Source organism: Tenrec ecaudatus, chromosome 3 (genome assembly GCF_050624435.1).
Source record: "Tenrec ecaudatus isolate mTenEca1 chromosome 3, mTenEca1.hap1, whole genome shotgun sequence".
Classification (NCBI taxonomy): Eukaryota; Metazoa; Chordata; class Mammalia; order Afrosoricida; family Tenrecidae; genus Tenrec; species Tenrec ecaudatus.
The window spans coordinates 211,222,951-211,246,175 of record NC_134532.1 but is presented as its reverse complement, the minus strand read 5'-3'; the positions used below and the strand labels follow the sequence as shown (position 1 = coordinate 211,246,175).

Sequence of the window (23,225 nt, the reverse complement as noted above, 5' to 3'; positions counted from 1 at the left end):
GAAGAATACAGCTTTTCTCTAGTCTAGTTCCTAATTGCTTCCTCCCCCCTCCCCCCACCCTCGCCACTATCATGATCCGAATTCTACCTTGCAAGTCTGGCTAGACCAGAGGATGTACACTGGTACAGATAGGAGCTGGAGGCACAGGGAATCCAGGGCGGATGATACCTTCAGGACCAAGGGTGTGAGTGGCGATCCTGGGAGGGTAAAGGGAGAGTGGGTTGGAAAGAGGGAACCGATTACAGGGATCTGCATGTGACCTCCTCCCTAGGGGACGGACAACAGAAAAGGGGGTGAATGGAGACATTGGACAGGGAAGGATGTGACAAAATAATAATTTATAAATTATCAAGGGCTCATGAGAGAGAGGGGAGCAGGGAGGAAGGGGAAGAAAAAGAGGACCTGGTGCCGAGGGTTTAAGTGGAGAGCAAATGCTTTGAAAATGATGAGGGCAATGAGTGTACAAGGGTGCTTTACACAATTAATGTAGGTATGGATTGTGATAAGAGTTGTATGAGCCCCTAATCAAACGTTTAAAAAAAAGAACACAAGAAAGGACCAAAGTGAATGTCAGAAGAGACTTTCGAAATCATTTTTAATCACGGTGTAGCTACAGCAGATGGAAGAAATGATGTAGTCAACGAACTGAATAGAAAATTTCAAAAGGCAGTTAGAGAAGATGCAAGGATCTATAGCCTTACAAAACCACGGGGAAGAACACGCTCAGCGTATCTGAAACTGAAGAACTCAAGGAAACAGTCCAGCCTCCAGTTGCAATCTGGAAATCTCCTTTGGCAAAATAATGAATTCGCAGGAAGCATCAAAAGGAAATGGAACGAACACATAGAATCACTGCACCAAAAATAACTAGACTATAGTCGCCATTTCAGGACACAGCATACAAGCCAGAGCCAATGGTGCTGAGGAACGAAGTTCAAATGGCACTGAATGTATTAGGCAAAAACAAAGCTCCAGGAATTGATGGAATACCAATTAAAATGTTTTAGCAATTTGACGAAGCACTGGAAGCACTCACTCATCTCTGCCAGGAAACTTGGAAGACAGCTACTTGGCCAACTGATTGGAAGCGATCCATATTTGTGTCCATTCCAGAGAATGAAGAGCCAACGGGATGAACAAACTATAGACCAAGATCACTGACATGGCATGCAAATTTTCCTGAAGATCATCCAACAGCAGGTGCAACAATGCATTGACAGTGGCCAGAGGGTCAAGCCAGATTCAGAAGAGCACATGAAACAAGGGACATCACTGATGTCAGAAGGTATTTCCTGAAAGCAGAGAACACAAGAAAAATATTTACTTGTGTTTCACTGACTATGCAAAAACATCCCACTGTTTGGACCTTAGTAACCTATGGATCCCTTGAGAAGAAAGGGAATTCCAGACCACTTCGCTGTGCTCATGGGGAACTTATACATGGATCAAGAGGCAGTTGTGCAAACAGAACATGGGCATACATACTGTGTGGTTTAAAGACAGGAAAGGTGTGAGGGTTGTATCCTTTCACCATACTTGTTCAATCCATATGCTGAGCAAATAAATAATCATCAGAGAAGCTGGTTTCTATGAAAAAGAATGTGGCATCAGGACTGGAGGAATTCTTAATAACAACCTGTGACAGGCATATTATACAACTTGCTGAAAGTGAGGACTTGGAGCAGTTGCTGATTAAGATAAAAGATTGCAGCCTACAATAAGAATTATGACTCAATGTAAAGAAGACCACAATCCTCACAACTGAACCAATAGGTAAACATTATGATTAATGGATAAAAGGTTGAAGCTGTCAAGAATTTTGTCTTGCTTGGATCCACAATCAATGCTCATGGAAGCAACAGTCAAGAGATCAAATGATGCACTGCATTGGGTAAATCTGCTGCAAAAGATCATTTCAGAGTACTGAAAAGCAAGGATGGTGCTTTGTGGACTAAGGTATGTCTGATCCAAGCCATGGCATTTTCAGTTGCCTCATATGCATGTGAAAGTTGGACACTGAATAGAGAAAATTGAGGAAGAATCAATACATATGCACTGTGATCCTGGAGAAGACTTTTGAAAGTACCACAGACTGCTACAAGGACAAATAGATCTGTCTTGGAAGAAATACAGACAGAGTGCTCCTTAGGGTAAAATGACAAGACTTCTGACACACTTTGGACATGCTGTCAGGAGAGACTAGTTCCGGGAGAAGGGCATTGTGTTTGTTACAGTGGAGGGGCGGTGAGAACGAGGAAGGCCTACAGTGGCTGCAGCAATGGACTCAGGCATAGGAACAATTGTAAGAATGGGCGCAGGACTTGGCAGTGTTTCATCATGGCTTACATGGTTGGGAGGCAGCCATGTGCTCAGAGAGAATCCTGTGTTAGTTACATTCAGTTTGCCATTGCCTTAGAATGTTCTTTTAAAGTTCTGTAAACAGTAGGGCATCAAAAATGGGACCATAACACCTACATACAAAGGGGCTTAAAAAATTCCTAGAAAAATTCCATTACCTTTTCATTCCATCTTTCCACAACCTTTTTTTTTTTTTGAAGCTGCCTTTAACTCCATATAATCAAGGTTAAAAGCATTCTAGTGGACCAGCTAATTTACCCTATAATAAATCACGTACTTTTTCAGAATCAATTGCTATATAAATGAGGTCACAATAACATGTACTTTTACTTTTCCCATTGTCACACTTCCTCCCCACTGACAATCGACTGTGGTTAGTCTCTATCAGTCCCTAAATGCTAATAAGAATAATTTTTCTGGAGCAATTGGTGACATCTCTGTAAATCAATGCGCAGCAGTGATACCTAAATAAAGCTAACTTCACGATAATGATGCTTCCAGGCTTTCCCTCAAGTCAGGTGGTTACTTGCAGTTAATGATCTGTGACATACCACACAAGTCGTCCAAAAAAGACTTATTATCCACTGCATGTGCAACAATATTTGCTTTATGGATGGCTAAATGAATGAAGACATTCAATGTAACTGTCAAAGTAAAATCAAAAGAAAACTTACAAGTAACATGTTTTCTTTAAGTAAAAGGACTGTGACCATTTTCCATTAATACTTAACCTTGTGCTGGAGCAATGCAACCACATATGATGCTCAAGCCCATAAAGTCCAAGAGCTGTTCTGGGTCAATGCTCATCCACCGCCCCCAATCGAAAGAGCGGGGACTCTCCAAAAGATGTGCCATCATCAGCTTCCACGGCTGCCATACAAGTCCAGTCACAAACTTTAGTGAGCAGGGAAAAGGACAAACATGCTTTACGTGTTCTTCGAGAACATGTCTCCTAATCAAGTTTATATAGACAACACAAATATACCCAGAGGAAAGAATTATGCTGAACACAAGATCTGCTATTCTTAGACAATGTCCTATCTTTCAGAGCTGCCAGACTTTGCAGGCATTCAAACATTTACTATTTATAATTTTATTTCATTTACTAGACTCAGCTTTTGTCCACCATATGTCCACTGTGGATTGACTATTCCCTTGGGTACAATTAAGGATTTTCCATTTGTTGTAAGAAGAGGTAAGTATGAAGGACGCAGCCAGAAATAACATTTATACCTCAACCAAAAACAGAAGCACATTCAAACTCCAGTGATGGTTCATCCAGCATCTTTTTTTCCTATGAGACACATGTCTACATAGCAAAATAAACTTGAGATAAAAATTCATGGCAACAGTACAACCGCTTTCATTATTCAGATTGGATATCAAAATCATGTGGCCTCCATCAAGTACAGTTAAATAATGTTGAATAAAAGTACACTTCTAAGTATGTTACGTGAAGGGTTGACTTTAAACATTAATTATCATCAACATTTTAACCATTATTCTCAGGTATTTTTAAAGATAAATTACAACATTTTCTAATGTTTCTGGTTTTCACTTTCTAAAGTTAAAATTAAAAATAAAAAGTAAAAATCAGTGTGGCAAAGGCTCACCCTGTTGCCAACAAGACAATTCTAACTCCTGGTGACCCTACAGGACAGAGTGGAACTGCCCCAGAGATGCCATACCTGTAGCTCCATGTACAGGTTTTACATGAACACATGAGGTGTTCTGGAACTCCCTTTCTTTTGCAATGTTTTCCGGTATTAGCTATAACCCACACAGTTGAATGCCTTTACAAAGTCAATGAGAAAAAGGCAAACACCTTTCTGGTATTATCTGCTTTCAGTCAAGGTCTACCTAACGTCAGCAATGATATTCCTCTTTCCTTTTCTAGCTTGAATTCCTGGATGTTCCCTATAGATGTACTGCTGCAACTGATTTCGCATTATCTTTGGCAGAATCGTACTTGTGTGTGATGTTAATAGTGCTGTTTAATAATCTCTGCATTCTCCTGGATTGCCTGTCTTTGGAATGGGAAAATACGGATCTCTGTTACTCAGCTGACTTCTTTCTGAGGATTGCCTTCCATCTGAGGTGCCACTGGGTGAATGCAAACCTCCAACATTTTAGTTAGCAGCCAAGCTCCTTAACCATTTTGCACTATAGGTTCCACTAGTTCAGTCTGTTGTTCTTGTCAGCTAACATCAAGTTATGCCCAACTCATTTTGATCCCTGGACTTTGCACTGGCCAATTTTGCACCCCCTCCCTCCCTTGACACCCCCCTCCACACACACACACAGAATATCACCAGGTCTTTCTTCCTATTTCATCTTAGTCCAGAGACCCTGCTGAAACCTCGTCAGCATGGTAACAACAAGAAAGACTCCAGAGATGGACAAATGATGGCTGCACTTGAGGTAGACCAGACAGTAATAACACTCACATCTCCCAAGTGGAAGGACAGACTTCTACCACTGAACCCCCATGCCCCCACAAACTCACATCATGTTGTTGTGGTATGCACAAGTTAGTCCGTTCCAACTCACAGTGAGTCTACATGGCACAGTCGAGTGTTTCATGGGGTTTCCGAGGCTGCAATTTCTATTACGTATCAGTGTGGTTCTAGCTTTAAGCAGACTGAATTCTCACAAGTGTATTATATGTGGAATGTGCTATTATTACTCCATTCTAAAGATGAGGAAATTGAGGCAGGAAGACAGAGAGTAATTTACCCACAGTCAGATAGGTAATATATAACCCCATCTCTGAGCTTAAGCACCTTATTTAGGGATCTGTGTCCCTAGGCACTACAGGTCAGAATCAACTAGGCAGCAGTGGGTATGCAGATGAGGGCTCAGAATCCTCAATTCATTTCATTACACAAGTGAACGAATGTCCTCACCCATTCGTAAACCTACAGGTTTAGCTGGTTAACTACACATTGGTATACTTTTTTTTTCTTCTCTTGCTCTTTTTCCAAATAAGTTTTCATTATGATCTAAATGAAGGTCTACTACAGAAAGGATCATACATTGTTTGTTCAATAACTTAAACCAATTTTATTAACTCACCCATCTCAATTACCTCAGTGTGTCATCGCTTGTCCCACCACACGCCCCTCAGTGTTTCTTGTTGTACACATCGGTGTGATTTTCAAACACACAAGAGGGAAACAGAATGCACAAGAGCGCATGCCAGGACCTCTAGGAGTCCCTGCAAGAGTCAGCCATCTCAAACGGCGTCCCAGTGATTTCTAGCAGGCAGGTCCAGGACTAATTTAGAATAACAATATGTCATGGACAACTGATTTGTTACAGGAGCTGAAATATTAGTTTTTGTTTTGCTCTTTATGAGGATTCTAGGAGATGGCCACTTACGGCAGACTCATGAATCTCTAGCGGCCTCTTACTGTACTAGTTGATGTTGAGGAGGTGCCAAAGCATTCAGCAATATTCAACTCTCGGCCATGAAAAGGATGATCCTCCATTGCCCACCAGCTGTTTTTTCTTTCATTATATTACTGTCTCTAGTAATCTTCTGTACAAGGTGACAAGAATGCAACAGGGAAGTAAAACCTGAAACTCGAGTAGCTTGGCCATCTGCTGTTTAATAATATGATGTCCTGGCAACTGAGGAGAGGGGCGCGGAGCCTCTAAGTCCCCAGTGTGGGGACTGAACTGATATTCAGACTGTTGAACTTCACTTGTCTTTTTCATTTCCATATGGAATCTTTTTTTCTTTGTTTTGTTTTGCTGTAGTAAATGACGTATCAGTTTTAATTTCACTAGTTACTAATTGACACAGAATATAATATGAATGAAAGTTAAAAATAACTATTTTGACCTGGCCCAAATGGCAACAAACCACTAACTACAAAATTCCAGAAGATAGCACAAGTCCTACAGTGCAATTATATTTGTTTTCTGATGATGCACACACACAGCTGTTCTGCGAAGCCCAAAGAGGGCTACTGCTCACAGGTAAGGCAAGGCTCACAGCAGGGATGGAGGAGCTCCACAAAGTACATGAGACTAGTCCTTTGAAAATGATGGAGATAACGTTAGAGCATGAATCAGGTAGAGCTCCGGTTCTTAAATCCAGCCTGGTGGAAGGTAACTGTCGGGAAGAGAAAGAAGAAATAAATCCTGGTACTCCACAGTTATCAGGGGCAATCAACTGGTATCAGCATTTGCTTGGCAATATTCATTTATGACTGTGTAACTGGCACAGAAACCAAGTTAGAAGTGCAAACATAACATGAAAGCCCTGTGCTGAAGGGGTTTTACAGCCTTTAAGCTTAAGAACCAAACACATTGTCACTGAGTCGATATTGACTCATAGTAACCCTATACGACAGGGTAGAACTGCCCCTGTGAGTTTCTGAGACTGTAACTCTTTACAGGCGTAGTAAGCCCCATCTTTCTCCGATGGAGGGACTGGTGAAAGAAGAGAAATACAAGCCGAGGCCCGCCACAATTTACGGTGAAAATCCTCCAAATGAGAGTGGAGAAAGGTAGCAAAGAGGTACAAAGAAACAAGCCCACCACTGCAGAAGCAAGTATGTTAACGCTTCTTTAAACAATCATATAAATGACGAAAAGGTTACAAAGTATAATTGAAAACAAAAGTTCTACTTTGTGAAAACAGATACAAAAATTATACAAAAGCACTGGGGCGGGGGAAAGACAGAGAACGTCTTTTTCTCCAAAACATCTCAAAAGTTTTCTCTTTTACTGAAATAGCAACAACTAACCACTATCACGTGGATTCACACTCTCAGAAGCCTGCTAGATGGTTTCCAATACTGTAAATCTTTCCTGGAGCACACAGCCTCATCATTCTCCTGTCGAACAACTCACTTCAATCGCCGCCATCCAGTCAAGTCTGACTCACGGAGACCCTGTAGGGCAGAGCAAAACTGCCCCTGGGAGTATCTGAGGCTGTAATTTCTTTCTTTCTTTTTTTTTGTTCCACTATTATTTTTATTATTATTTTGTTTTTTCTCTGTTATAGTCTTGTCCTTGTTTTATTTGTTTATTTTAAACATTTTATTAGGGGCTCATACAACTCTTATCACAATCCATACATATAGATACATCAATTGTATAAAGCACATCTGTACCTTCTTTGCCCTGATCATTCTCAAAGCATTTGCTCTCCACTTAAGCCCTTTGCATCAGGTCCTCTTTTTTTCCCCTCCCTCCCCGTTCCCCCCTCCCTTATGAATCCTTGATAATTTTTTTTAATTAATGAATTAAACATCATTTTATTAGGGGCTCGTACAATTGTTATCACTATCCATACATCCATCCATTGTGTCAAGAATATATGCACATTTGTTGCCATCATTATTTTTTTCCTTTTTTTTAAACAATTTATTAGGGGCTCATACAACTCTTATCACAGTTCATACATATACATACATCAATTGTATAAAGCACATCTGTACATTCTTTGTCCTAATCATTTTTTTCTCTTTTTTCTTTTTTTACATTTTATTAGGGACTCATACAACTCTTATATACATATACATACATCAATTGTATAAAGCACATCCATACATTCCCTGCCCCAATCATTCTCAAAGCATTTGCTCTCCACTTAAGCCCTTTGCATCAGGTCCTCTTTTTTTTCCCCTCCCTCTCCTCTCCTCCCTCCCTCATGTGCCCTTGGTAATTTATACATCGTTATTTTGTCACATCTTGCCCTATCTGGAGTCTCCCTTCCCCTCCTCTGCTGTCCCTCTCCCAGGGAAGAGGTCACATGTGGATCCTTGTAATCAGTTCCCCCTTTCCAACCCACTCACCCTCCACACTCCCAGCATCACCCTCACACCCTTGGTCTTGAAGGTATCATCCACTCTGGATTCCCTGTGCCTCCAGCCCTCATATGTACCAGTGTACAGACTCTGCCCTATCCAGCCCTGCAAGGTAGAATTCGAATCATGGTAGTTGGGGGGAGGAAGCATCCAGGATCTGGGGGAAAGCTGTGTTCTTCATCGATACTACCTCGCACCCTAATTAACCCATCTCCTCTCCTAAACCCCTCTATGAGGGGATCTCCATTGGCCGACACTTGGGCCTTGGGTCTCCACTCTGCACTTCCCCCTTCATTTAATATGGTATATATATACATATACACATACATACACACACATATATATACATACACACACATATATCTTTTTTTTTTTGCATGATGCCTTATACCTGGTCCCTTGGCACCTCGTGATCGCACTGGCCGGTGTGCTTCTTCCATGTGGGCTTTTTTGCTTCTGAGCTAGATGGCCGCTTGTTCACCTTCAAGCCTTTAAGACCCCAGACACTATCTCTTTTGATAGCTGGGCACCATCAGGTTTCTTCACCACATTTGCTTATGCACCCATTTGTCTTCAGCGATCCTATCATGGAGGTGTGCAGTCAATGATATGATTTTTTGTTCTTTGATGCCTGGTAACTGATCCCTTCGGGACCACTCAATCACACAGGCTGGTGTGTTCTTCCATGTGGACTTTGTTGCTTCTGAGCTAGATGGCAGCTTGTTTATCTTCAAGCCTTTAAGACCCCAGTCACTATCTCTTTTGATAGCAGGGCACCATCAGCTTTCTTCACCACATTTACTTGTTCACCCACTTTGGCTCCAGCAGTTGTGTCAGGAGAGTGAGCATCATAGAGTTCCAATTTAATAAAAGAAAGTATTCATGCATTCAGGGAGTGTTTGAGTAGAGGCCCAAGGTCCTTCCGCCACCTTAATACTTAACCTATAAATATAGGCACATAGATCTATTTCCCCATCCTCCTATATATATTTGCATGTACATGTCATTGTCTAGACCTCAATATATGCCCTTTGACTCCTAGCTCTTTCCTCCAGAACTGCTGACCTTGCCACCAGGGTTCCTACCAGAAGCAACTGGTGGGTTTAAATTGTTATCCTGTTGACTAGGAGCCTAACCACCTCACCTACAGCACCAGGTACTGGTGCTCCTTGTAACTGAGGTGAAAAATAAGTCATTCCCTTGTCCTACTATGTGGTGGGAACAAATAATCAATGATCATTTTGCATGTGCCAGAGATGAGCTAGAACTTAGAGATGCAATGGTAAACAGTGTAGGCACCCCTGGAATTACTACTGAAACCCTGCAAAATCCCAAAGGAAGAAAACGGAACTGTTCTCAAAAAGGTGACTTACAAAAGAATTAATTAGAGGGCTTAAAAAGGGAAACTCCGAGTACTGCTCTGCCTCAGGTCATTTCTAGCTGTCCATTTCCCACAGACCCTCCATAAAAGAGTTTACACATTGAGAAAGTTCTCATTAGACCCCTCATGGCTTACCTTTTCAGTTAATCAGAATCAATGTAATAAGCTGTAAAATCACAGTAACAAATGGAGGACTCAATTAGAATTTTAGCTAAAATTTAACAAAATCAATTAACTAAACTGATACGCAAGTTGTAATCGCTCTCCTTCCTTTAAAGACCCTCCCACTGCAGCAAGTGAACACCGACATCTGACTCTCAAATGGAAACCTCATCTAGGGGCTCAGGACCACAGCCTCGGAGGACAGATCCAAGTCAACTGGCACGACACAGTCCACAGAGACAATGGTCTACATCCTACTTTGGTGAGTAGCAAGTGGTGTCTTAAAAGCTTGGAAGCAGCGTCTATGGTGTGACTACTGTTTTCTCTCTGTGCAGAGCAAAGGAGAGTAAAGGAAACCATAGATACATGAAAACAATTAACCAATAGACTAAGAGAGCACACAAACCTCAGCATCTATGACTGAGACCTGAATTTGATGACATCTGACTCCCATCAACAAGCACTCTAAAAGGGATCACATTAGAAGGTCCTGGATGTTATTGTTGGATGCCACTGAGTCAGTTTCACTCATACCGACCCAATGAACAACCAAACAAAACACTGGCCCGCTGCCCGGTCATGTGCCATCCTACAAGTGTTCTTATGTTTCAAACCAATGTTGCAGCTGCTGGGTCAATCCATCTCACTCAGGGCCTTCCATACCAAGCTTGATGCCCTTTCTCCAGGGCTGGTTTCTCCTGGTAACAAACATGTCCAAAGTATGTGAGACAAAGTCTCACCATCCTTGCCTCTAAAGATATTCTCGCTGAACTTCGTCCAAGCCAGATCTGGCTATTCTTTTGGCAGTCTGTGGAACACATTCAATTTTCTTTGTCAACACCATAATTCAAATGCACTGATTTTTTTTCAGCCTTCTGTATGTAGTTTCCAACTTTCACATGCATATGTGGCAATGGAAAATATCATAACTTGAGTCAGGCCAACCTTAGTCCTCAAAGTAACCTTGTTTTTGGATACTTTAAAGAGGCTTTGTGCAGCAAATTTACCCAATGCAATGTATCAATTGATCTCCTGACTACTGCTTCCCTGAGCAATACCTGTGGATCCAAGCAAGATGAAATCCTTGACAACTTCGATTGTTTCTCGATTTATCATGATGTTATCCACTGGTCCAATTGTGAGGATGTGGGTCTGCTTTACAATGAGTTGTAATCCATACTGAAGGTTGTAATTCTTGATCTTCACTACAAGAGCTTCAAGTCCTCCTCATTTTCAGCAAGCAAGGTTGTATCATCGCATATCCCAGATTGTTAATAAGCCTTTCTCCAAGTGGGTCTTAACAAATCCAGGGACAAGAGAACAAGTGATCTAAAATTGATGGTAAGGAGGGTGTAGGAGGCCTGGTAGGGCTTAATCAAGGGCAATGTAACCAAGAGGAATTACTGAAACCCATATGAAGGCTGAACATGATAGTGGGACGAAAGTAAAAGGAAACAGAGGAAAGAAATAGGAGGCAAAATGCATTTATAGAGGTCTAAATACAGACATGTACATATGTAAATATATTTATATATGACGATGGGGAAATAGATCTATGTACATATATTTATAGGTTTAGTATTAATGTAGCAGATGGATATTGGGGATCTACTCAAGTACTCCCTCAACCCAAGAACACTTTGTTCTATTAACCTGGCATTCCAAGATGCTCACCTTCCCGAAACGATCGCTGAAGTCAAATGTGGTGAAGAAAGATGACAGTGTCCAGCTATCGAAAGATATAGCACCTGGGGCCTTAAAGGTTTGAAGATAAACAAGTGGCCATCTAGCTGAGAAATAACAAAGCCCACATGGAAGAAACACATCAGCCTGTGTGATCATGATGTGTCGATAGACTCAGGTATCAGGCATCAAAGAACAAAAAATCATATCACTGTGAATGAGGGGGAGTGCAGAGTGGAGACCCAAAGCCCATCTGTAGGCAACTGGACATCCCCTTACAGAAGGGTGGCAAAGAGGAGACGAGCCAGTCAGGGTGCAGTATAGCAATGATGAAGCATACAACTTTCCTCTAGTTCTTTAATGTTTCCTCCCCAACTATCCCTTGTTCTGGTTGCACAACTGCTTCTTGATCCGTGTACAGGTTCCAACTAAGCACAGCAAAGTACTCAGAAATTTCCATTCTTCTCAAGTCTATCCATTATTTGGTACAAGCCACACAACCACTTGGTCAAATGGCTGGAAGGTATCATATTTGTACTCATTCCAAAGAAAGTTGATAAAACAGAATCCTTAAATTATAGAATATCATTGATATCACATGCAAGTAAAATTTTGCTGAAGACCATCCAACAATAGTTGCAGCAGTGCATTGGTAAGGAGCTGCCAGAGATTTGGGCTGTATTTAGAAGATGATGTACAACAAGGGGTATGTTCCTGACATCAGATGGGTTTGGGCTGAAAGTACAGAAAAATATTTACTTGTGTTTCATTAACTATGTAAAAGTATTCAAGTGCATGATTCACAATAAACTGGATAGTCTTGAGACAGTCCTGGAAAGAGTGAGATAAAAGTGTGGAACAAAACTCAAAATCATTAAAAAAAAAGATGTTATGGTTGGATAGACTGGTGAAGCCAAGATAAAGCCTTTAGTCACCCTTTTAAGTCTGGAATTAAACTCACCTCACAGGTCAATTTTCAAACAAGCAGTCTCCCAGGGAACAATAATATGAGTGAGATATGCACTCCTTAGAATAAGCAAGTATTCCAGATCAAAAGGGCAACATTTGCCCAAGGACAAAGTTCAGAACACAAGAAGGTTTAGCAAGAATGGAAGTGGCAAACACAGGCAGGAAGTAGGGTAAGTAAAGCTAAATTATAGGGATTACAACCAAGGATGTTAAGGAAAATGTGTAGGAATTATTAAATATCGAGTCACCCTGTAAACCTTCATCTATTCACAATAAAAGTTTGTTTGTTTTAATAATAAACAAGGTGGATACTTCAAACATGCTAACAGGAGATGCAGTCCCTAAGAAAGGACATCATGCTTGGTAGAGCAGATGGTCAGGAAAAAAAATGAAGCATCTCAACAAGATAGATTGACACAATCACTGTGATAATGGGTTCAAACTTAAAAATAATTGTGAGAATGGTACGGGACTGGGTAGGTAGTATTTCGCTCTGCTGTGTACACAGTTGCTGGGGGTCAGAACCCACTAGAGGGCATAGTGCACGGTCTGGCCCCACCATGCTGGAGCAAGGCACTGAGGGCACGCAGCAGGGGGTGCAGACTGATGAAACCCCCAGGGAATACCAAAAAAATACTTTGGAGACAGAATGTGGCACCCCATCAGACTCGACTGGAAAACACTCCTAAAGGCCAACAAACAGACCTTGAACTATTTATAGGCTTTTCCATTTTTGTCAGTGGCTTTCTTTTGGTTATTGTTATTTGGTGTTTCTTTTTTGTTGTTTTTACTGTTTGTTGGTTTTGGCTTCCTTTGTTGTTTTATTTTATTTTGCCTGGTTTTTTCACTTACTAATGTATCTGCATTAATGTACCTTATCTAGATAAGATAGGCAGAATAAATAATTCGGAAATGAAAAGAACGGGATCAATGGTTCCAGGGGGATATGGGATTAGGGGAGGTAGGAGAAAGGAAGGGGCAGGGAGGGGGGAGGGACCAATCCAGGGACAAGGGAACAACAAGTGAACTAAAATTGATGGAAGGAATGTCATAGGATGTCTAGTGGGGTTCAATCAAGGGTAATGTAGTAGCAAGGAATTACTAAACCCGAATGAAGGCCGAACATGATGGTGGGACACGAGGGAAGTAAAAAGGAAATAGAGGAAAGAACCAGGAGGCAAAGGACATTTATAGGGGTCTAAATACAGGCATGTACATATATATAAGAGGGGAACAGAACTATGTACTCATATCTATATGTTAAGAATTAAGGTTGCAGATGGACATTGGGTCTCAACTCATGTACTCCCTTAACACACGAACACTTTGTTCTAACAATATGGCATTCTGTGATGCTCACCTTCCCAACATGATCGCTGAAGACAAAATAGGTGCATAATCAAATGTGGTGAAGAAACCTGATGGTGCCCAGCTATCAAAAGATGTAGCATCTGGGGTCTTAAAGGCTTGAAGATAAACAAGCGGCCATCTAGCTCAGAAGCAAAAAAGCCCACATGGAAGAAGCACACCGGTCAGTGCGATCACAAGGTGCCAAAGGGACCAGGTATAAGGCATTGAAGACCCAGAATAAAACCATACCCCAAGTGAATTGGGGGTGGGGCATGGGATGGAGACCCAATGTCCATCTGTATGCAATTGGACATCTCCTCACAGAGGGGTCACTGGAAAGAGATGAGCCAGTCAGGGTGCAGTACAGCACAGATGAAACACACAACTTTCGTCTTCTAGTTCTTTGGTGCTTCCTTCACCCCACTATCATGAATTCAATTCTATTTTACAAAATCGGATTAGACCAGAGCATGCACACTGCTACAGATAAGAGCCAGCAACACAGGGAATCCAGGATAGATAAATCCCGCAGGGCCAAAAAGGAGAGGTTTTTTTTTGTTTGTTTTATTTTTTTTTTTAAGTCTTGTGATTATTTTATTGAAAGTATGACAAAAATATTCAACTTGCAATTTACTTGTATTACTACTACATTTCCTCTGAGATCAGGAACCACAACTTACAGGGTACATTAAAATGTAACCTTTAAACCTCCCATGAGAAACATCACTTCCTGGACAGAGATAGTACTCCAAGAACTATCCATCACTGCTAAGAATAATATACAGTCAACATTGTTAATTAGTGTTGATGCACTCTTCTCGATGCCCTCATCTGTCATGAAGATTGTTTAAAAACCTGAGTTATTAGTCTTTATTTGGGAAAGGATCTGGTTAATATCTTTAAGAGCAGAAATCCTTCATCCACTCACTCTATACTGGAGCATGATAATTCCTACCCCCAATACAAGTTACTGATAACCACAACCCCTCCACTAACTACGAGGCTATTAATCAGGTAAGAGCAGCTCCTAGGTAACCCCTGTTAATTTCTGTTTACAGCTATCCAGCAGAAAATGTTCACTATCCGGGGGAGCAATTCGCTGATGGATCAGATAATAAGAAAACATAACAGATTAAAAACAGAAAATGAAAAACTACAATGCCATGAGGTTATAAAACAACAAATTCAATTTCAATTTTAGTCTTAAAAAATGAAATATTCCTGAAAATCTGTTTTAGTCTCAACCTTACCGGAAATTCTGAACAAACCAACTGTACTGAAGTGCAAAAAAATCTGTTTTAATTAAACAACAAAAATTAAACCTTAGTATGGAAAACATTGAAAGTATAGATCTCTAATATTATGTTAATTTCACAAAAAAGTAACAGCAATCCTCCTAAATCTTTTCTATTTAGTTAACCTAAAACCATGACATAAAAGTGATGGCATTTTATTACAAGCATGATCCAGCATAATATAACTTTGATGTACTTTCACAGAAACACTCTGACGCTAATCGACAGGGTGAAATTCATCAGGTCAGGTGGCCCTGAAGGCCATATGATAGGATTTATTATACCTACCTAATGTATGTTTCCTCATTCAGAAATAACACATCGAAGGCCACAAACACCTTTAATTTCAAAATAATCTTCATGAAAGGACTTGTAGTCATTCATTCTGCATGTTCTCAATGGTGAGCTCCTCGGCCTTCACGGAGTTTAGATGTCGGTAGGGAAGACAAGAAAAATGATCAGGTGGCAAAGACAGGGGACTGACCAGAAGAGCATGACTGAAAGGGACTGGGTGGTCAAGGAAGAATCTGAGTGGTCAAGAAAGACAAGCTGAGTAGACACGGAAGATGAGAACTTAATGACAAAACAGAGCCAGCCAAGCAAAGACCAGATGGAGAAATATTTCAAGCAGAAGAAAATCAAAGGCAGATGTGAACTTGGAATGTCGTAGGAACAGGAAGAAAAATGACAAATGTGCCTTACTTGCAGTAGGCAAGGGGAAGTGCATGCAGTAAGAAGAGATAGTCCAGGCAGTAGGTAGGAACCAGATCATCCAGAGCTTGGTGTGTTTGAATACAGAGTTTCTATATCATTCCAAGTGTCATAAGTACTAAAGGGTTTTAACCCAAAGAACCACTGATGAAGATTTGGTATTTGGGACTTGGTTCTACAGACAGACAAACAAACAAATCAGGAATTGGGAAGCTTCTTAGGCAACTGCTGTACAGTACCTACAGTTTAAAAAAAAGCTCACCACCATCGAGTCATTGCCATTTCATAGCAACCCGGCAGGCCAGGGTAAAATTAACTGTTCCTGTGACTTTCCAAGACTGTGTAACTCTTTATGGAAGCAGATAGTCCCATCTTTCTCCTGAGAAGCAGCTGGATTCAGCTGCCCAGTGGACCTCGTGGTTAGCCGCCCGATGTGTAACCACTAGGCCACAAGAGCTCCTGTTCCTATCTGTGCTAAGTATGAACATAACCAGGTCTACCATAATAAGCCCTAAATAAATTACCGTATATACTCATGTATAAGCCGAGTTTTTCAGCACAAAAAATGTGCTGAAAAACTGGGGTTCGGTTTATACACAGGTCAGTGGTACCCCAGTGAGACAGGACTAGTGCACATTATCTCGCGGGTGATGGCCGTTTCTCTGCTGTTCAAAGCCCAGCTGATACTGCAGGGCTTTGAATGTCTGTTTACTCACATCTAACCAATCAGAGCTGTCCTATGACAGAAGCACCCATGGTAACTCACTTACAGGGCAGCTGACCTGGTAAGGATGTGTCTGTGCTCCGTCTCTCCCCTCTGGTCTCTGTGTTAATTCACATCCTGCATCCCCTGCCCGCACAGACTCCCCCCCCTCCACCCCCCACCTCGCTCCACCCGGCTAAAACGTGGTGAGTGGGGGAGCATTACTATGAAAGTTCCTTTTCAAAGTCTTGTTTAAAAATATTTAAATACATTACCCCAATGATGTCTCAATTTTTAGTAATTTTATTTATTTGTTTTGATTATTGAAACTCACCAATAGCTTCTGCATTTTCCACCCTAGGCTTATACTGGAGTCAATCAGTTTTTCTGGTTTCCCAGGTAATAATTAGGTATCTCGGTTTATACTCGGGTCAGCTTATATTTGAGTATATACGGTAATTAAATCACCCCATGGCCAACTTGTCGATTTTGACTCATAATGGCCCTGTTATATAGGGTTTCTGAGACTAAATCTTTATAAGAGAACAGTCATCTTTTCCCAAGGGGCAGCTCATGGGTCTGAACTGCCAAAATGGCCGTGAGCAGGCCAATGCCTGGCCCATAGTGATACCAGGGCTTAAGCAGACGCAAATGGAAAACCCCAGAGCTCTACAGGACAGGCTAAGATCCCATGAGAATGTCCCAACACTGGAAACGCAAGACTTTCAATGCTAGGAAACCAGATATAGTAATACCTACGAAAGCTGGAGCCCATGTCAGGCAGAACTCTGTCCAAAAGAAACCCTTAATACTTCTCACTAACACAAGCAATAGAACAGTGGTAAGTCTACAGCCTGTCAAAGACCCGGAGAAGCCCAGACAGTCTGAGGTATTCTGGTTTTCGTGGGTTCCCATTTCTGGCCTGTTGGATTTGGCTCTAGGACTTGCCAAAGTTGCCTTATATGGAAGCACAATTGTTACCCTTGCATGGGTGGCTGGTGGCCTGTCAGACACCTCATTCCACATGGCACTGGAGAGATAGATCAACAGGCATCAGCGGAACTTCTGTGATACACGCAAAGTAACATTCCCGATACCCTAGTCTGAAAGCCACCTACCAGTGATGTCTTTTTACCTCAAGAGGTAAGGCTCTGCATGAAGACATGGACATCATTTTATTTATTAATTTCAACAACAAAGCAGCACAAAAGAAAGCCAGTCAATTTCTAAAGAAAACGACGCAGACAGAAACAATAATAACATTAAGCCACAGGTTGTCAAGTCCCGGTATCTGCGTACACACCCCCTTTGCCTCAACTGGGAACAAATTAATGATTTAACCAGTCAGGTCAGCAGGTCAAACCCAGCAGCCACTCCTAGAGAGAAAGGTGAGGATGTTTGCTCTAGTAAAGCTGTGTAGCCTTAGGGACTCATTATCATGTTGCTTGCTGTGTGGCAGAACTGTCTCGATGGCAATGAGGTTGGTTGGCTATAAGGCTGTGCACAGAGCTGCCACTGAGACAAGTCTGTCGAGTGGATGAGTCTGCAGAATACAGAGTATGAAAATGAGTATTCTGGAAGAAAACACAGGAGTTCTCCAAAATGGACTTCCTCCAGGCCACTAATTTTTAAAGGAGTGTGGTGGTACAGTGGGTTAAGCGTTAGGCTGCTTGTGGCTACAAGATTAACAGTTCAAGCTAACTAGCCTCTCCTAGTGGGAGATGAGGCTGTCTGTTCAGGTAAAGATTTGCCGTCTCAGAAACCCTTAGGAAGCAGTTCTACTCTGCCCCATGGGATCTCTCTGAGTCAGAATCAAGGTAATGCCAGTAGGTTTGGGTTGGGTAGTTCCCAGTCAAGCGGATCAATTACATGCTGAGCTGCTAACTGAAAGGTTGGAAATTGGAAGCCATGCAGGGACACCCCCCCCCCACACACACACACACACAAGAAGAAAGGCCTGGCCATATTACTTCTGAAATAAATTCAGTCAGTGAAAGCCCTATGGTTCGCCATGAATTAGAATCCCACTACATGGCGACCGTTTAGTTTGGGGTAATTTTTGAGGCATGTTTATTCAAACTGAGCTATACTCAGTACTTTTTATAAGACTATGACGGCTAATAATTATTACTACTAATTACATGGTTAGTTATTAACCATGTCATCTGCAGAAGGCCACATTCTAAGTGCTTCTTATGCAATCGCTCAACATTATCAAACAGAAACTATTATCCTTTCCAGATGAGGAAATTGAGGCTTCAAGATGCAAACTAGCTTGTCTGAGATTGGACTGTGGTTAATTAAGTGAAGAAGCTGGGCTTTTAAAGCAAAGTGTGTCTAATCCAAAGTCCCAGGCATGACCTTAGCCAGTACTCAACACTTCATTCAAAACCCTAAACAGTACAAAGAAAGAACAGAATGAGTGCCTTCTAATCTTTCAAACTGGAATCATGAGGGAAAATAATCGTTTGTTCTCGATATTACATATACATTTAATTACGTCGACCACCATCATTTATTGCTACCAATCACTCTGTCTGTTGCACTACAGGAAACTCTTTCCTCTGCTGGCTACTTCAGTTACCAGATCCCGTGATGACTGATATTGAAACATAATACAACTCTACTTTTGTATAAATATCAGCTCCAAATTCTTCCTTAGATCAGACCAGCCTCTAGCCTCAGCCCAAATTGTTGAGAAATGTAAGATGACTACCAACATACTCACAGCTTATATCTATTTCTTTTCAACATACCCTTTCTGTTCAGACTGCCAGGAAGAGAACATATTCAGGAAGACCACGACTATGTTTAGACATCAAACAAAAGAATCCAGTATCAGAAAGTTTTCTCCTCATCGTGTTGAACAAAATGTGTACAGTCTTGGTTCATTCCACTTCATGTCCTCCAAATGGAAACATCACTATACTATTATAATGTAACACTAATTTGGAAATACGAACTAAAATATTCAGGAGACTTAGTGAAGGCAGTAATAGCCTTAACTGAGGAAGGATCTTTCATTACATGATCATATGAAATTGGGCCAGGCACAGATTATGCAGTACATAACATCCAAGGAAACGTCCATCTGTAATCTCTTCGTTTTACATCTAGAACATTCTGTGGTGGCTGCACACTCTGGTATTCGATCCTCTTCTGAAAGGGAGTATTATAAATGCACATTGGAAAGGGTTTACAGCAAAACCCACAGTGAAAAAACTCTGGACTTTTATGCGATTAAATTCTCAAGCTTAACACTGCATTAATTTTTTGTATAAATTCATATAGCTTACATAAATATTTGCTTTTAAAAGCTGGGGAGGGTACCACCAGAGCAGCCCAGTAGGCCAACTAGTCAGTGGCTCTGTCTGACAGTGACCAGTGCTGGGGGCCTCGCAGGAGAGCACAAGCACTTAGCATGTGTATATGAATACGCAGCACCACCCCACTGGCCAGATGGTGGCTAGATCAGATCCCAGCCCCCACCCCGCAGTAATTCCCCAAAAGGAGCCAGGCAAGCCTCCGATGAAGCACAATTAACCAGCACTTGATGAGGGAATACGGAACTGACAGTCGGTCCCTGAAATGACCCGCAACAGAGCCTGCGCTCATCAGAAGTTTTAAGGTTTTAAAACTAAACTGGAAGCCATCTGATCCACTCAATCCAATGGAATTCTTTTCGAGACAAACTTTAATGTCTAAAAGAAAGAAAAAAAAAACAGAAAACCACTAGGCCTCATCAAGTGTCACCATTTTGTGATATGTATGCAGCACACTGGTTTGTAGAAAGCCTGGTCCTATCTGTGGTTTTAGCTCTTCTGGGAAATGGCATCCACACCTGGTTTGTAAGGACGTTCAATGGAAGCTTGGATTTATTAAATGTGCATCTAAGTGTGCGAAATCACACAATCCTAAAACCTTGGGATGGTCCTTCAGGAAGGACTATTTCCTACACAATTATGGAGACGGGAACGAAGTATCATACTTTTAAAGACCTCTGGCGAGGCGAATTCCCTTGCCATGTACTTGGGTATTGATTTAATAGCCCTTGTCGTCAGGAAACAGTTCCTGACCTAAATCCTCCATGGTGCAATTTGAATCCATTTTCTCTTTTCCTGATCTCAAGCAAGCTGGAGAAGATCAGGTTATATCACAATATTGTATATATTTGAAAATCCTTATTAAAATCTTCTTTTCCAGGGCCAAATAATAGGCCTATACTGAAATTACTCTGAGAATTTTTACATGCTAACCCAAAAGACAAATCTCAAAAATTACTTACACACCATTTTTACCACAAACTGGTCTGCATCCTAAGGGAGTTTCAAAAAAAAAAAAGTTCAGGGGAAAACGCCATTATCTTTTAATTCCATTTTACCACAAACTTGCTGATGCTGTCTCTCAAAATACTTTGAAAAGATCTATGCTTTGCCCCACCCCCACCCCCAACCCCACAGACACAAAAGTTCAGAAAGGGGTACTATGAGAAATGAGAGCAAGGGACAAACAGATGAAATTCCAGGATGAAACCGCTTCCTTCCCTAGAATAGGGATCATTTCATAAACTGTGTCTCTTGAAGACTGGGAAAGCGTGGAAGCTGCAGTGCAGCATCATAAAATCTGCAGCTGTGTTGCTGTTCTTAATCGTCCACTTGCTTCCTTGGCACACAGGAAGCCAAAACACACAGTCCAAACTGCACTTACCTTCTCTAGACCTGGCCGGGGCAGCAAAGCAGCTGGGACAGACCAAGCATCAAAACAGTTATTGAGAAGAACAAACACACTCCTTGGAATTGGAATTTTCGACTCGAGCCATTTGCTCACTCAAGGAAAGCGGTATCTATCGATGCTTCCAAACCTCACTTTTTCTTCCTCTTTTTTCAGAAATGAAATCTACAGGCTAGGCAGGTAAACTGGACAACAGATAAATAAGCATTAGTAACTTACTTTTATTGCCCACCAAGGCAACCAGTGGCTGCGTTTCTGACTCCTCACTCACTTTCTTCACCGCCGAATACCAATCTTCTAAATTCTCAAAGCTTTGGTAATTTGTAATATCGTACACCAAAAGGATTCCCTGTCACAAAACAGTCACAGAATGCGTGTTGTGAGCTCCGTGGAAAAGGATGTCAATACCGAACCACACAAAAGTTACAGACTGCCTGTAATGAGCCACTTGGAAAAATGCCTGAATGTGATTAGGTTTGAATAATACTTCAACTAAGTAAAACAGGATGCAAAAATACATACGCTGGTTGTTTTATATGCAAACTGACTCAAGGTACAATCCCATCAAAGCTGCAAGTACTAAACTCCCTGGGATGTGCACGGTGAACAGAAGAAGGCAGTACAGTCTAGATTCCTGGCGCTGGCCTTCATGAGAAAGCAAGTGGGCTTTTCAACCAATAACCATCTGTGCTGCTCTCTTTAAGTATTTTCAAAAATGAAGATTCTATAAAGTCCCTAGATAGTCAATTTGAGTGTTGAGCACAATTTCCTTTAAATGGGCTAAGTCAATTTCCTCTTTGAGTCCTCTGTGCATTTGGAGAACAACTTTAGAGTGTCCTCCTTAAAATCACCCTTCACATCCTCAAAGATAGTTCAGGAACTCCTTTACTGTCTCTTTTCCAGAGCAAACAAACTCAATTCCTTAAACTTCCCTCAAAGGACTTATTTTCTACCCCTTTAATCGCTGGTGTGTGTCTTCCCAGGATGCTCTCCCTGCAGCGATGTCAGGCTGCACACAATACTGTAAGAAGAGTCTGTGCAATGCCAGGCACACAGGGAGGTTGCTTCTTTCCTCATCTGCATCATATTCCTTTTAATAAACCCCTTGATGTTGTGTGAGGAGGAGGGGAGGTACACACACACAGACACACACACACACACACACACACACTAACAGCATCACATTCTTGACTCTCACCCAGTTGGTGGTCTAACACTTAATACAAAACGCTGCATAAAAGTACATTAATTCAAAATATGCTAATAGCATTTATAGATGCCCTGAATATGATTAGGTTTGAATAACGCTTCAGCTATGTAAAACAGCTATGTACAAATGTGCTGGGTCCCTAATAGCACTTATAGGCGTTCTGGGGGCTCGGATGGTCAAGTGTTGATCTGCTAACCAAAAGGTTAGCGGTTCAAACTCACCATCTGCTCTCTGGGTGAGAGATGAGACACATGCTTCCATCAAGATTTATAAAGCCTTTCATTCATTGCCACAGAGTCGATGCTGATTCATAGTGTCCCTGTAGGACACGGTAGAACTACCCGCTCTGTGGGTTTCCAAGACTGTAACTCTTGACAGGAGTAAAAAGCCAACCTCATCTTGTTCCCATGGAGCAGTTGGTGACTTTGAACTGCTGACCTGGCAGTAAGCATCCCAACTCGGAACCACTAAACTACCAGGGCTCCTTTACAAAGTTTAGGAAACCTTTACAGGATTGCTATGAGTCAGTATATATACCAGTTGTCTGTCAGTTTGTCATACTGTGGTTGCTTGAGTTTTGCTATGGAAAGTCAAATATTATAAGGAAATGTACAAAGACCTAGGACTAGAAAACCAGATGTGGCACATCTGAAACAGAGAATTCAAGAAAATATTCCATTTGCAATCTTTTTTTTAAGATTCTATGGGAAAAATATTGACTGATGCAAGAAGCATCAAGAGAAGATGGAAAGAACACAGAGTTGCTGAACCAGAAAGAACTAGTGAACAATCCCCCATTTCAGGAGGTAATATATAAGCAAGAACCAATGGTGCTGAAGGAAGTTGTTCA

At 41.4% G+C, this 23,225-nt stretch overlaps 1 protein-coding gene across 3 annotated transcripts in view; it reads right to left on the bottom strand.

Moving 5' to 3' along the window:
* The window catches only part of RAB28 (RAB28, member RAS oncogene family), an 82,655-nt gene that overhangs the window by 33,289 nt on the left and 26,141 nt on the right, over positions 1–23,225 (bottom strand). For all 3 annotated transcript variants that reach the window (XM_075544526.1, XM_075544527.1, XM_075544525.1), the window contains exon 4: positions 21,385–21,514. In XM_075544526.1, the coding sequence (XP_075400641.1) occupies positions 21,385–21,514 (130 nt within the window). The remainder of the gene's footprint in view (positions 1–21,384; positions 21,515–23,225) is intronic.